General features: G+C 34.9%; 1 protein-coding gene and 1 long non-coding RNA gene across 10 annotated transcripts in view; one reads left to right on the top strand and one right to left on the bottom strand.

The window, feature by feature from the left end:
• Positions 1 to 16,227, top strand: part of LOC145678875 (uncharacterized) — a 747,802-nt gene that overhangs the window by 529,593 nt on the left and 201,982 nt on the right. The window lies entirely within an intron of this gene.
• The window catches only part of LOC145678874 (uncharacterized), a 75,875-nt gene continuing 66,656 nt past the window's right edge, over positions 7,009 to 16,227 (bottom strand). For 3 of the 6 annotated variants that reach the window (XR_014130468.1, XR_014130469.1, XM_081749452.1), the window contains one exon: positions 7,009 to 10,392. Coding sequence is in view for 2 of the 6 variants with exons in the window: in XM_081749452.1 (XP_081605578.1) it covers positions 10,282 to 10,392 (111 nt within the window). In the remaining 4 variants the exon portion in view is untranslated. Of the gene's footprint in view, positions 10,393 to 12,761; positions 12,843 to 16,227 lie in introns of those variants that run through there. The other 3 variants (XM_081749451.1, XR_014130471.1, XR_014130470.1) reach the window with 3 other exon arrangements.

Genomic DNA, 16,227 nt, shown 5'->3' with positions numbered 1-16,227 from the left:
GTGGGTTCGATTTCTGAAACCAAACACTGAGCATTTCAAGAGCAATTCATCATTCACAACACTAATGGCTAAAAGCATCTGAAAAAAAATAAAATTTAATTCAAATGAACTGGTAGTTATTGGTGCACCCCTGATCAGAAAATTCTGGATCCGACCCTGATCACGGAAGTAAGTAAATAACACTAAGATTTCTCTCTGTAATTGTGTAGCAATCACTCGGAAAGAACTAGAGATACCACCTGTCCTCAATTAAGCCTGGGGGATACGATGGCTCACTGGTACATCGCTTACCTCTAGTGCATGGGTCTCTGATTCGATTCCCGGCCAACTAAACTTGTGGTGGATAACATCATGCCCGTGAGTTTTCCTGCGGTATTCCCGTTTCCTGCCATATTACCATTCCACCATTTTTTCATCATCGGTCATCTGGCTATATCATCCGTCTCTCTCAGCCTAAAAGGTCATAATCAATGGACGTTGAACTGGAAAATTTCATTTTTTTTTAATTAGGCCTGACGTTCCGAATTTTAAGAAAATTTTATTTTTAATTATTTATTTATTACATATTTCTGAGTATTACCGGTAGCTATGGCCTTAAACCCGTCACATATGAGGGATGACGTTTCTTGGCGAGCACACTATCCGGGGAAGGAAGGCAGTGGCCTAGGACCTGTATGTTAAGTACCCTCCTAGCATTTGCCTGGTGTGAATGAAGAAAATACAGGGAAAACTTCACTCAGAATTATTGGCCTGAAAAAGCTGTTACATCTTTTCGACCGGGTGTCCCCACTGGGAATCGAACTCAGGACTGCTACCAATAGTTACTACTCTACACACTAGAAAATTTTCAGCGTCAGAATTACACCTAAGAGAGACACACCGTATGGCGAGAGACCAAATTATCCGATACGGTTACAAAATATTAGATATGCTTATAAACATTTGTAAATAGCGACCCACGTGGATCACTAGGTGTTCTCGGTGCTATCCTAAACGCTGCTTGAATAGTGCTGCGTTGCCAGGTATTGTCGAGTGCTTACTGGTGCCAGATAATAAAAGAAGTAATCATGGAATTCTGTTTGGATACTTACTGTAGAAATTAGTTTTCGACCCTTACCGCAATTCATGGCTAAGTTCCGCTTCTCGAACTGCAACGCTGAAATCCAGGAATTAGACGTGTAAATTTGGCACCAACGCATTATGGCGTTCTGGTCAAGTTTCGCCTCAAAATGTATTTCCTCTAATGTAAATTAATATTTAAATGAAATGTGAAACATAACACGAAAAACGGTCAAACAACATATCTATTTCGTGATAAGATCGTCACTTTAAAATACTTTACACATACAAATAAACATTTCATAAAATTGTGCACTTCTAGTAAGATCTAACAGCAAGTGCCATCTTGTGTGCTCATTGTAAAAAGGAATCAAATATTTTCTTTTATTTGTTCCCTTTTTCGATATCAGAAGACACAACCAAATGAATCAGTGTCTTGTGTTGTAGCTGAAACATAACTTTATCTTATAGTACAATATTTATAATATGTAACGTTCCATTACGCAGTACTTAAGGCAATGAGCTAAAATACGTGCTGACTTCCGGGTAGTGATCCACCTTAACACCTATGATTATCGAGGTATTGATACTGTCAGTGCGCCTCGATAAACCGCTACTTGACAGTTTAGTCAAAAAATAAACTGCATGCTACAATGTAAGCAGAAAGTGGTATTGCATCTTTAACGTGTGAATTCTTAACAGTTTTCTCGGTATAAGGAAACAAAAATCATACTTGTGAACAATGTAAATGATGAGAAAACACATTTTTTTTTTTTTTTTTTTTGCATCTTAGTTGCCATTTCTACACATAGCGGTTTTTTGAGGCGTTCTTCTATCACTAAAGTTTTCCGTATTACCAGCACTAAAATCACCACTATTGATGTTATTTTCTTGTTTGTACCTTTCAGTGGTTCTCCTGTTCAACTTATCATTGGTTCATAATTCCCGTTCAAATTATCGCTGGTTCATAACTTCTGTTCAACTTATCGTTGGTTCATAACTCCTCTTCAACTTATCGCTGATTCATAACTCCTGTTCAACTTATCGCTGGTTCATAACCCCTGTACAAGTTATCGCTGGTTCATAACTCCTGTTCAACTTATCGCTGGTTCATAACTCCTGTTCAACTTATCGCTGGTTCATAACTCGTGTTCAACTTATCGATGGTTCATAATTCCTGCTTAACTTATTGCTGGTTCATAACTCCTGTTCAACTTATCGATGGTTCATAACTCCTGTTCAACTTATCGATGGTTCATAATTCCTGTTTAACTTATCGCTGGTTCATAACTCCTGTTTAACTTATCGTTGGTTCATAATTCCTGTTCAACTTATCGATGGTTCATAATTCCTGTTTAACTTATCGCTGGTTCATAACTCCTGTTCAACTTATCGCTGGTTCATAACTCCTGTTTAACTTATCGTTGGTTCATAACTCCTGTTCAACTTATCGCTGGTTCATAACTGCTGTTCAACTTATCGCCAACAAGTTGACGCCATCAGTTTTCTGTTTCATGTCTTTTGGTTTATATTTTCATTATAATTTTCATTTAAGAATATATATATGTCTTTGTTTGTACTAGTGTCAATAGTTGTTCCCTGTATAAATTAGGGTCTAAGGAATCGGCGATCTGTACATGCTTAAATATGTCTCGATTGTAGAACCGTAGAAAGAACTAAGTTAGTGAAATAGTTTGTATTACAGATTTTCTCCATTCTCAAAGAATTCGTCTTCAAAACAATTAGGGTGTTTGTAGCATTAGGTGACGACCTGGACAAGAAATGATGATAATCCCAGAAACGTTGAACAATTTAGTAAGTATTAGAAATTTGTTCTTACTTAGAGAAAGTTTAGTATTACTAGCTGAATCTGCGATATTTACACAGCGCACAGTTCTAATATGAGGATGAATATCCTTCCCACTTCTCACTATATCTGTGCAAGTCCTTTTACGAACACAAGTAAAAGACAGGAAGACTCTCAAAAGAGAGTGAATTGCTATAGACAAACATGGGTATAAATGTAGTATTTTAAGGGCCTTCACTACAGCGAAATTAAACTACCGCTAAATTTAGAGTTTTTCTGTAATATCTTCAAAACAAATAAAAATATTCGAAAAGCAGAAACGTAGTGAACTAGAAAATACGATTTCGCATGTGATACCTTTACCACAATTCACCTATCTGCTTTTGGTATACCGCTATTTACAGAACCCGCAAAAAAAAAAAAAATGCTAAATCTATCTACATTTGAAAATCGAAAGCAGATAGGTGAGTTGTGATAACGGTATCACATACAAAGTCGTATTGTCTAGTTCATTGCGTTTTTGCTTTTCGAATATTTTTATTTGTTTTGAAGATATTACAGAAAAACTCTAAAATTAGCGGTAGCTTAATTTCGCTGTAGTGAAGACCCTTAATATACAGAATGTTGGGGGTAGTTTGTGGCAAACTTGGATAAGTAATACATGATACCAAATGCATTTTTCCCTAATAATTCCATATCCGAGTACGCCTCATTGTGGGTCCACAAGCCTTCGAAGTTGCCAGCTTGCAATAGGGTTTGTCATTCACATTAAAGCAAAGCGCCTGAAATGTCCATCAACCCGCTATACGTAGCTCCTCTACTGGTTGCCTTTCACAAGGGTATCAACCTTAATGTCCTAGTGGCATATTAAGCTAATAGAGTGAAAATAACGCCTAAAATGTGGAATAGAAAAATAAATACAAAAATAAAGAAAAATATAGACAAAATTTGAAATCGATCAGCGAAAACGGCACTTTTCTAGCACTTGTGGTTTTCGAGATCTCATTGTCGAAAGGAATTGGCTACAAACATACAAACATAGCACTTTAGTAAGCAGATGGTCACAAAACATAAAAATTTTCTTGACCCAAACATATAAACCTTGCATTTTAATATATAGATATTCTGATTTCTATAAAATTCTGAACGAAGTATATGTTGTGAGGGGTGGGACCACAGGATAGGAATGATGAGTTGCAATGTTTCGTTCTAATTCAGAGTTTACTGGATTAAAAAAAAAAAACTAACTAAAATGTATTTTTTTAAAATGGTAATTATGATGCGAGACTGGTTACGAATGTGGAAGAGCAGGAGACACGAGTTCGATTTCTGGTAGAAGTATACATGTGGTTCAGATCTCAAGTCCGTATCTTAACGCAATTTCGATGTGAAAAAATATTAAATCTAACAAAACAAGCGAATATGAAAGAAAGGGTTACGCTAACTCAGTGACTAGGCGCTCACCTTCGATTCCGGTTCGATGCAAGGCCTTGAGAGTTTGTGGTGGACAACACTGTGTCCGTGGGTTTGCCCGACACCTCCCACACTTTCATTCCACCAATTCTTCCGTGGTCATTCGCTTTCATTAAGAGTCTTCATCCCGGCTAAATTAAAATACCGCTAATTTTACATTAATTATGTGATATCTTCAAATAGATAAAAGATAATCGAAATATGGAACAAGAGCGCCCTAGACAATATTATTTTACATGAGATACCGTTATCACGACTCACTTATCTGCTTTCGAGTTCGAGCCATTTTGAAAATCGGCATTTATTTTCGCGTTTCTAAACAGCTGAAAACGGAAAGCCACTAGGTGACTTGTGATAACGGCACCTCACGCAAAATAATATTGTCTAGGGCGCTCTGTTCCGTATTTCAATTATCTTTTATCTATTTGAAGATATCACATAATTACTGTAAAATTGGCGGTATTTTAATTTCGCCGGGATGAAGACTCTTAATCACCCGTCTTTTCTAAAGATCAGTCATCTTCTCACGTTAAACCTAAGATATATAATATAGATGTATCAGAGAATCAGATCTTTTTTCTACTGTGCGCCTCGGTCCTAGACAATGGAAATGTGAACCTGAAGTGGATAACAAAATGTTTGTTACTTAGACGGATAACGTAATTTTCCCATAATTACGAATTTCTTGCATTTTTCATCAAAAGATCCAATATATTTAAGACAAAAAATTTCTTGAAAGCCTTATATCTGAAGAACTAGATATAGTGTAGCCATACCCAAACTATCACTTAGCTCAGTATGATGTGATTATTCCGTAAAAAATACGAAAACTTGGTTTAGTGACCTTCAAAAATTTTGTGGCCCCTGATCCACAAACTAATTATTGGTCAAGATCGCAATCTTTTGATCTATTTTTAGGGGATCGTTCCTAAAATTCTTGTTTCATTATTGTCCGCCTCCATTCATGCTTTGTCCCTCCCACTTTCTAAACTTTAAGACCCATGTTAGTATATAATTTGACAAATTCGAATTATTTAGCCTATACTGATTCACATACATGAATCATCTGGATACATTTTACTACATTTTTTCTTGGTCTTTTGCAGATAGTGTATCATTGGAGAAGTCGAAATATACAAATACTGTATACGTAGTTTCATTATGAGAATTTTAATTTTTGAAATACGTGAGTTTTTTAAGTTCATAAGTTTCTTTTTACAGTTTATAAAAATAAATATTATAAACGTCAATGTATGTAAATGTAATACATTGATATAATTTTACATAAAAATGTTCGCCATGACATTTTTACTTCCCATGATTCATAGTTATTACTTTTTTTTATAAAAGAAAAATTAAAGACAGCAAATTTATCATTTGTCCTTCAGACGTAGTAATTAATAATATTATAATTTTTTAAAATTCTTAAAACCTAGCCATATTTTGAAGGGCGTCTATAGAACATCTTGAAAGAATTGCGTGTTAATTTTTTCAGGTCTCAATGCAGGAATTTAATAAGTGGTGGTATTAATGAAGTTTACTAATAGTAAAATTGTGTTATTTTTTCCACTTTAAATAAATATTTAATAATTTCATTTACATTATATAGCGTTCAAGTCATTCTGAGGGAGATTTTTTATTCACACATCCTCCCCATATCTTTAGTTCTGTCTTCATATAACTATAGATTGCTTTTATTTTTATTTTTCTCTTCCGATATTCATTAAAAAAAAAAAAAGTGAGAGAAATTAAACACTTGGTATCCATCTAATCAACATTTTTCCCCAATAACTTTTTCCATAGTTTGAACACAAAACGCTAGCTAACAGACTTATTCCTAACTCTAAGATTAGAACCCATTAGAGTGGGGTTTATTTATTATTTATTTACAGACATGTGGAAGACCTAAATATTTTATATTAATTGTTATTTTTTCAGCCTCATAAATTTTATATTTAGAGGCACTAATCACCAAAATAAATATACACAATGTTAATACTCTTAATTATTTACCTTAAAATTGAAATTTTAAAAGATTTAGCATTTTTAAGATTGACAATTGAGAAGATTGTTATGGTATCTTTCTCTCACTGTGACGTAACGTGGTATGTGTTGTAATATGAAATAAAAAAATACTAAAGTACTTTGTATACATAGGGTGGTTTTTACTATTCTTAAAATATCCTGAAGAATTACCACTAAAATATTAATGTTACGTTGCCATGCGGTATCTCGTGAGAAACAAAGCTTACTAGTATGATTTATATACGTCATCCCTATATTTAGATCCAAATTAAATAAAATTATGAAACAATTTATGTATTTCTGTATCTTTATACTTAGGTAGATTTTTTAAATCTTCTGCAACATATTAAGAATGGATGATGTTTAATATACTTGGACTATGAATATATATATATATATATATCTAAGATTTTGCAACATATGTTGGGATCATGCTGAGTTACTAAGACAATGATGACTCCACAGTGCGACAGTGGTGGCTTCTGAGGAAAGTCACATATTTGTAAAAATTCTAATTTCATCCAGTGGTGTTATTCTAATTTTTTTAACAACCGGTTATATATATATATATATATATATATATATATATATATATATATATATATATATATATATATATACATATATATATATACAGGGCCGGATTTAGGGGGTGCAAAGGTGCACGTACATCCCTCCCTTCGTTGTAAATATACATTACCTAAAGTGAGAAGCTAGCAGTGAGTTTTGCAAAATCAATAGTTTAAGTCAATTTTCTGAAGGTTGAAGGAAAAGAATTCGTCGAGAGCAGACACTTATCATTTCTAAAGGAATTCCTCATTCACATCACAGATGCCTAAAGGCATTTTAAAAAACTCAAATTTAATTCAAATGTACTGGTAGTTATTGGTGCACCCCCCCTCAGAGAATCCTGGATCCGACCCTGTATATATATTTATAGAGAGAGAGAGAGAGAGAGAGAGAGAAATAGAAACGATAGATAGATAGATAGAAAACAAACCATATAAGTAGACAGAAGCATTTTTTTTTACTAGGTACCTCAAGTGACAAGTAGAGACTTACACAGCACTCTAATACAAGGTGTTGTGGCGAAATTAGGTGATTGTCAAATAGTACTGAAAAAAAATTAGTGCAACAATGGATCGACAATTGTTTATTATGGTATGCAAGGGCGGATTTAAGGGGGCTAAAGGGCTATAGCCCCCCCTTGACGCTCAGGTTTACACTGGATAAAATGGGCTTCAATTCAGCTTTACACTGGATAAAACGGTAAATTATCGTTTAGCCCCTCCCTTGACCATATCCTGGATCCGCCACTGATGGTATGTATGCATTTCAAGCATGAATAACCCTCACCATTAAATTCATGTGATACCAGTTCTCATTCTTGATATCTGAGCATTTGAGATTAAGAAATAAACGTTTATACTTTGTTCTGAGAGATCATATGGTTAACCCTGTAGCCGTAAGAATTTCTAAAAACAAAGATAGTTAAACTAAAATTTACTGTTCCTGAGTATAACTGGGTAAAATTTAGTGTTACGTCTGGGTATAACAAACGATTCTGCAAAGTGAAAATATTTTAATAAGCGGTTCTAGCGAACCGGCTGAATAGCACCACTGATTTTATCCCTACAAAACTAACGAAAAGAAGTTTATCTGACATTCTAATACTTTTATTCAATAATTATTACATTAGGTAAGTTTCTATTTCGACTTTGATGTCCACAATTATGCATAGAGGCAAAGGAAGACTGTGATTGTAAGATGTATGATAATAGTAGAATGAAGAAAGTGGGAGGAAACGTGAGAACCCCATTAATCTATAGGACACATGGTATTTGTCCACCACAAAGCTTACAGGGCCGCGGTAGCCCAGAAGTAGAACCCTCATCTCAGGTGCGGAGGGTCTGTGGTTCGATTCCAGCTCATTCCTAAGTAAAGTTTGTGATAGAAAAACACTTTGTGGATTTTCCCGGGATTCTTCCGTTTCCTCTCACTTTCGTTATTCTACAATTATCATTCATAGGATCACCGTATCTTTTAACCTCGGTGCATAAAAGTGGGACGTTAAGCTTAAAGAATCCACAAAGCTCACTTGACTAGAGCTGGGAACATTAGATAAATGTTCTATCTTTCACTATTAGCGATAAAATTGTATTTAAAAAAAAAAGAAAAAAGAAAAGTAAGTGACTTCCCTCAATAGCTACTACTGTTGTGACCTGGGATATCCCTAGAAATTCAAAATTTCAGATAAAAGATTTTGTTACATTTCATTCTTAGAAATACAAGCATCAACGTTTTAAAACAAATAACCAGAAGAGACATGTGATGAGTTTAAAGTGTATGTTTGTTCGTGATGGGAAGAAAATGGTCCATATACTTCTCAGTAATTATCTTGACAGTTTGTAGAAGAGGCCTTAATTCTTCATAAATGTTGTTTTAAATAGGGATGCGCACAAGACAAGATTTGTGGCTGTCTCGTCTCGAAAAATGTCCCGTAAAAGTGATGTCTCGACTCGGAAAATGTATATTTCTCTATTGGAAGAGCCGTGTCTCGACTTGAATTTTGTCAGGAAAATCCTGTCTCGACTCGTCTCGTGCGCATCCCTAGTTGTAAACAAGCCGGTCAATATAAAGATAAAATGAAATTTTATTATTTTCATATACACACAGTTGTAACCTGAAGTACTTCAATAATACCGAAGTAGCCTTAGGGGAGTGCGGTGGGTCAGGGCTGGAACGCTTACCTCGGGTCCCTGGTTCTATCTCCGGCTAAGTAAGGTTGTGGTAACCAACATTGTGTCCGTGGGTTTTCTCGGGTACTCCAGTTTCCTCCCACATGATCATTACACCGATTCTTCCATCATCATTCACTTGCCTTAATCATCGTCTCCTTTAGCCTAAAGGGCGTAAGTGTGGGAACTTAAAACTTAAAGAAAGATGTAAATGAAAAACATGAAATAGCGGATTATAGGTATTATTGTCAAGAAATAAAATAATTCATTTTAACGTCCCACGACTATATCCTTTAGGCTAAGGAAGACGATGATTAAGGCAAGTGAATAATGGTGGAAGAATTGGTGGAATGAAAAAGTCAGAGGAAATGGGAGTACCTCAACAAAACCCACCAACACGATGTTGTCCACCACAAACTTATTTGTCCCGGGATCGAACCAAGGACCCCACACACCAGAGGTGAGCGCTCTACCACTGAGCCACTGTGCTTTCCTATAGATATTATTAGTTTTCTTATAATAAAAACCCCTAAGTTGGAATTCCTGGCTAAAGTATATTGTTTTCCGGATCGGCATATGTTCGCGATCAAAAATTCGCTTCATATTAAACTAAAAATAGAAACATATGCTGAAATCAATTTAAAGGCAGTCTGCACACGAACATCTACGCTTAAGCTTATCAGATGATAATATTTGGTATGTTTCTTGTGTGTGCAAGATAGAAAATTTTGATCGATAAAGGTGATAAAGCTCCTTCATAGCTATTCCTAATTTCTTTGATGTATGTAAGCCTTTATTAACTCAGTAGTCTAATTGGACGTAAGATATTGCAAAAGCGCTATATATATATATGTTTAAAATTGTATATACTGAATATAACATCCGATTAATTACAGCAACATATCACATTTCTATGCAACGAAAATGGTTCCCTTTATTCTCACTCGGAGCGCTGCAGTCCAGTCCGATGTTCTATGATGGAGAATGTCTTAAAAAAAAAATTGAAAAAGCGCATGCGCGCTTCCGTTTTCTATTCATCCATTTTGACTTCGCAGGCGCAGAATTCGATTTTTTCCTTCCTTCTCATGCTCATTCATTTCTGTTTCCTTCGTCTCCCCTCGCCCCTCATGGATTGTAATAAATGGATCCATTTTCTAAAGGTGAAACGCCCATTGGGATCTAAACCACCTCACGCGTCAGTTGTGCATAACAGATGGTCCTTGCAATGGTCTGTACATACAGCAGACACAGCGTCGTGTTGAATGGAGAATCGTAAGCCAAATAAATTCCCTGAAAAATAGAAAATAAACAGTCAATGAATCGTGTGTAATCAATAAATATTATATTTGATATCTAACTAGTTACTCAGGCACGTAGCCAAGGGGTGGGTCCGGACCCCCCCCTTCGGATCCAGAAATGAAAAATATTAAGGAAGGATGAAACAAGAGGAAACGAGAAAAAGGTGAATCAGCGTCAAAATATAAAGCTACACCAAGCGTTTGGATATTCTCTCTTATGAGGAGAATTGTCTGGAGGAAACGGGGGAGGGGGAGTCAAGTTGAAAATGGATATTATTGTAACGAAACATTCGGAATTCCATCTATCTCTATGTTAATAATATGGAATACAAATGACACCGGAATAATATGGAATAGAAATGAATGATATCGATAAACCGGTTCGATAAGATAGACTCTCCGGTAGAACTTAAGAAATGTCCAGAATCACCAATAATATGAGCCCTTTTGAATTTCGCGGCAATACTAATCCATTCTATAGGATGATGTCTTTACTCCCAAAAGAGATCTCGTTGCTATCCTTGACGGCATTAAACGAAGATAAAAAGAAGAAGAAGGAAGACAAGTAGTACCGAGTTCGAATGTCCTTGGAAGACTATATCTTTTTCAATACCGTACTTTTTTATATTCTTTTCAATACTTTTTTTTATTTTATACTCAAGATTTCTTCATAGTTTTTTATTAAAATAATTACTAACATATTCTCATTTTATTGTCCTAACAAACCAATATAGGTATTTTGCCAGTAAAATAGTTTACATTGATTGATCTCCTGGTTTGAGTTTAACGTCCGTTTCAGCAGCGAGGCTATATGAGACATGGACCTACTGATTAACGTGGAATCCGAACCACGAGGGCTCCCGCCGGGAATCGAACACGGATCTCCCACTCCAAAGGCGCGTATGCTAACCGCTTAGCCACGGATGAGCTCCATTTATCTCCTGGTGTGTAACCACAGTATTTCATGTCAACCCCCCCCCCCCTCCATTACGAAATCCGGGCTAAACGAACGAATATAATGTTGCCACTAAAATAGTTTAGAATGATCGAGTCCCTGGGGTGATAATTACAGTATTTCGTCACGGACCCCCCCTATTGCGAAATCCTGGCTACGTGCCTGAGTTACTAGATTTGTACATACACAATCCCTGTAATTCAAGAGTACAATGATGAAATAATTTTCAATTAAAAAGGGGAGATAATGTAGGTGAGTAGTAAATCGATAAAGTTTTCCTCGAATTCAATTGCTAGAACTTTTAATGTTCTTGGTAACTATTAAAGTATACGAAGTTTTTAGTTCTGTTTTTACGTAAATACAAAAATATTTTAACCAAGGAATATGTCGTAGACTTTGGTGTGCCTCAGGGATCAAACTTTGGGCCTCTGTTATTTATATTGTTTGTTAACAATTTACCACCTTTAATAACATCCTCCCACAAACTATTATTTGCTGACGATCTAAAAATCTATCGCAGTAGCTCCGTGGAATTAGACCCTATTTGTTTGCAAAGCGACATAAATGCTATTTTTTCAATGACGTGAATCAAACAAGTTGCTGCTAAATATTTTTTTTAATGTAAAGTAGTAACATATACCAGGAAAATCAACTATGTACGCAATGTATATACTATTAATCTAACGCCAATATGAGGCAGTGGGTAATGTTACTGATCTTGGAGTCATTCTGCAGTCAAGCCTATCATTCGATATTCATGTCAACAGAGTGGTGAGGCCTTTAGGAACCTAGGCTTTGTAATACAATGCCAATGGGATACGCAGCATTATATGGGGTTCTAATATATAAACAAAATCGAAAACATTTAGAATAAATTTGTGCCATTTTTGACATATAAAGAAACAGGGATATATCCAAAATTTGAGAACTACGAAGGTCGTCCAAACAAATATTCATTATAGTCATTTGAAAGCAGGAGAACTCATTTCATTTTATTTTTCCTGAAATAATTCATAGTCCAATAGATTCTGAATATTTGTTACCAGAGAAGTCAAACTTCACGTCCCATATAGAGCAACGAGATCTCATAATGGCATATTCCATCTTCCAGTGCAAAGGACTAATGCGTTGGATATATCGTCATATATAAGAAAAATGTGTTTATTGTATAATAAGATGTCACAAGGGAGCCCAGAGATAGACGTTTTTAGTTACACATATATATATACAAAATTTTAATTCTTAACAAGTGAGCTGTATATATTTATTTACGTATTTATATGTATTTCTATACATACATATTTGTGACATATAAAATACATATAGAGATACGTATAGAAAACATGAGGAAACGGGAGTACCTCGAGAAAACCCAACGGACACAATGTTGTCCACCTCAAACTTACTTGGTCGGGGGTCGAACCAGAGGTCCCACACAGCAGAGATAAGCGCTCTACCACTAAGCTGCCGTGCTCTCCCCCCCCCCTCTGTAAAGAAAAACAAAAAGAATAAGTTGAATCTGATCAAGTTTGTAGAGAACAGTCATATACATACATTAAATTATTTGGCATGGAAAATATAAAACTATTTAACATGGAATCAAACATTAAACCAGTGCTCCCCAATCTGAGGGCCGTGAGGAGCGAGCAAGTAGGACGCAAGCAACTGACAAAAGTAAACTATATTCGTAATTACAAATATTATGAACGTTGTAACAAAGACACATCAAGCACAATACGACAAGCAGTAGCTATTTGAGTAAGAACTAAGGTTTCATCAAAAACAAAGCTGGTAAGGAACAATACTGCTCTGCAATGGTATTATTATTATTATTATTATTATTATTATTATTATTATTATTATTATTATTATTATTATTATTATTATTATTGAAGATTTGGGAAATCAATGCTGCATCTGAAATCGCAAAACGGATCAGACGAAAATCATGTATGACCGAGAGGAGGGCGTAACGTATGCAAGATTTACGAAGGGGGGCACCAGGTAAATAAGGTTGAGAACCACTATATTAAACTATCTCGATAACTGCTATACTAATTGTGCTATATGATAAAATAAAACTTAAGAGAATATTTACAATAATACTAACATTAATAGGTTTACAGTGAAGAGTTTTTCTTCTGTATAGAATTTCAATGTTTACAGTCTGGCTCAAACCTCCTGACGTTTAAGGCGTGTCCTCCTTTTTACAATATCTAATGCAAGTTGGAGGACGTTGTCTAATAGCTTTGTTCCTGGATCAGGAGAAAACTATTTCAAAAATATGTTCTTATAATATCTATATATCACTTTAGAACGAATTTGTTTTCCCAATATCTTAATTTCTCGCATTAATGTTTCACGTTATGCTTGTACAAGAAAGGAAGCGAGATCCGACAACGTCGCACTTGTACACCATTGGCTTTCGACAGACGTCAATAGGTTTGAGCCGGACTTCAGTTCATCTAGTATCGGACCGAATTACTTTATGTAGAGATGTTTTCTGACGTTTCTATTTTACTCTTTAAATAAGATAAAAATTACTTCAACAATCATATATGTACAATAACAAGAGAAAGTGAAAAATGGACAATGTCTACTGACTTTTACTGTTCCTATATTCTGGCAACAATGTAAAGTAATTCAGGAAACCACATACGTTAACCTCCCCCCCCCCAACACTACCTTCATCCAGTAACACCAAGAAAGCACAACAACAGGAACTCCTCAAAACAAATGCAGAAACGCACGTGGTACTTACTGAATTAATCTTTCCTCACACGTTTTAAGCTTTTCTTATTAACTTTTTTAAAAAAGCTAATTTGCTAAAAATATATATATATATATGAACAATTTTTGTACTAAAAACCAAGGGCGCCGATTTCTCTGTAAATTTGGGGGGCCCACTCAGACGCAGAAGGTATATATATATATGAGGATGTTCAGACAAATTGCATTCAAATTATGCCAAATATTGTATATTCATAAATACACTAGGGGGGGCCCACATGATCTTTGGGGTCCCCGGGCCCCCAGGACCGGCGTCCTTGCTAAAGACATTTAAAAAATATAAAATGAAATAAATAAAGATGCATCCCATACTATTTAGCTACATATTTCTAAATCTATATTTAATTTATTTCTTAATAGATATATATATTTTTTAAAATTAAATCTACATCCAATGTTTATATTCTCTCTCAGAAGTCCACCCTGAAAATTGAGATGTATAATACCAGTAGGCATCATGTCTGACTTCGTCCTAAAATTTGTTAATATTACTGCTTCTTTCAAATTGCTGTATTTTGTTACTTACATCCTTCTTTGTCAAATTAAAATATAAACACTGAATACTAAAATTTAAATGCGTTTAATGTACTTAAATAAGTTTAACAAATAATTTTAAATAAAAAATAATATTTAAAACAAATTCTTATAATAAAAAAATAACATTTTAAAATCACTATGATGATAATTGTAAAGAAACGATTGTCGTCAATTTAGGCTATATTAAATTTGAGCTCTGAGAAGAAAATCTCGAAATATGAAAGAATTAATATCCATATCAGCATAATATTAGTAAATATCCTAAAATTAAGCATAGCCGCCCTGACTAGGTTATTAAATTTCATGCCAAGATTAAGTCTAACAAAAATGTTATACTTTGAAAGTCTAAAATTGTAGCAAATTGTATGGAATAAACTAGTGCAGAAACAACTTCCATTTTGAAAAAGGAAAGTGTGTTCTTTTACTAATTTAATGGTAACTAACGTGTTCGAAAATAAAACATTATATGCGTATGTCATAGCACAAATAAATGAATTATTTACACTCTGACGTCACCTTTCACTTGGAATGACTTTGCCCTTTAGTTGTGCAACGTTTTCAAAACGGCTCCAAGAATCCAGAGCCATAAGTAACATCTTTTTTAGAAAGCAATGCAATTTCGTTGTGAACACGTTTAGAACCCCTGCTGAGAGTTTCGTTGGATAAAATCCTGCTTCGTTTTTTACCACTGTACGTTTAACATTATATGATATTCAGGTGCTAACGCATGAGCAGTGAAAAACAATATAATACAATATCGAGAAGTTACGCAACTTGGGATAAATCTTCCATTGCGAAGTATAGCAGTGTTTCATCACATCTCGTGGAGGACATTTCGTTAACTTCTCAAAAAAAAAAAAGATGGCAACAGAAATCAATGCGTTTCCTTTTTGGTTGTTGTTCGTATCTTATTGTATCGTCTCTTTTGACTTGAAATCTTGAAAAAAAATATCACCAAGAAATGTCACGAAGAAAAGTTTGCTTCGATATGATCCTCGAAAACTTTAGATCAAACAAACACGGACTGAATTTGTATCAGCTTTTTGTCGTGCCTCTCTTTTTTTGTAATTCTTTCGCGCCTTTTGTTGTTTTGGATTTCGCGCTGTTGCTAGACAACAACAACAACAAAAAAGCAACATTCTTCCTTCCAATTTCGTGCAACGTGTTGGAAATTTTGATGAAATTGCGTCAAACAAAATAGTAATACCTATTTGACACTACGGTCCATAACTGGCAAAGGCAAAAACAATAGAATGGGTACATCAGTCGTAGGGGGAAAAATGGAAACTTTCTATTATGGATTTTCTTACTTTTTTTTATTCTTCCGTTCTTTCGATCATGTTTCTTCCATATTTTGTTATCTTCTTCGTAAACTTTGTTTTTGCTTGTTTCCCATCTGCGACCCGTTAAATTAGTTTGTTCTTCAACGTTCTGTGTAGTCTATACTTTACCGGTGGGACCTATCTTTTCTATCTCTCTGATGGTGTCTCTCCGACAAACGTATCTCCTATATAAGTCATAACGATTTTTTCTCTCTCTCTCTCT

Source organism: Thermobia domestica, chromosome 2 (assembly GCF_964235325.1).
Source record: "Thermobia domestica chromosome 2, izTheDome1.hap1.1, whole genome shotgun sequence".
In the NCBI taxonomy this organism is placed as follows: domain Eukaryota; kingdom Metazoa; phylum Arthropoda; class Insecta; order Zygentoma; family Lepismatidae; genus Thermobia; species Thermobia domestica.
Note: the sequence above shows the minus strand (reverse complement) of the source record. Positions and strands in the feature narration are given on the sequence as shown.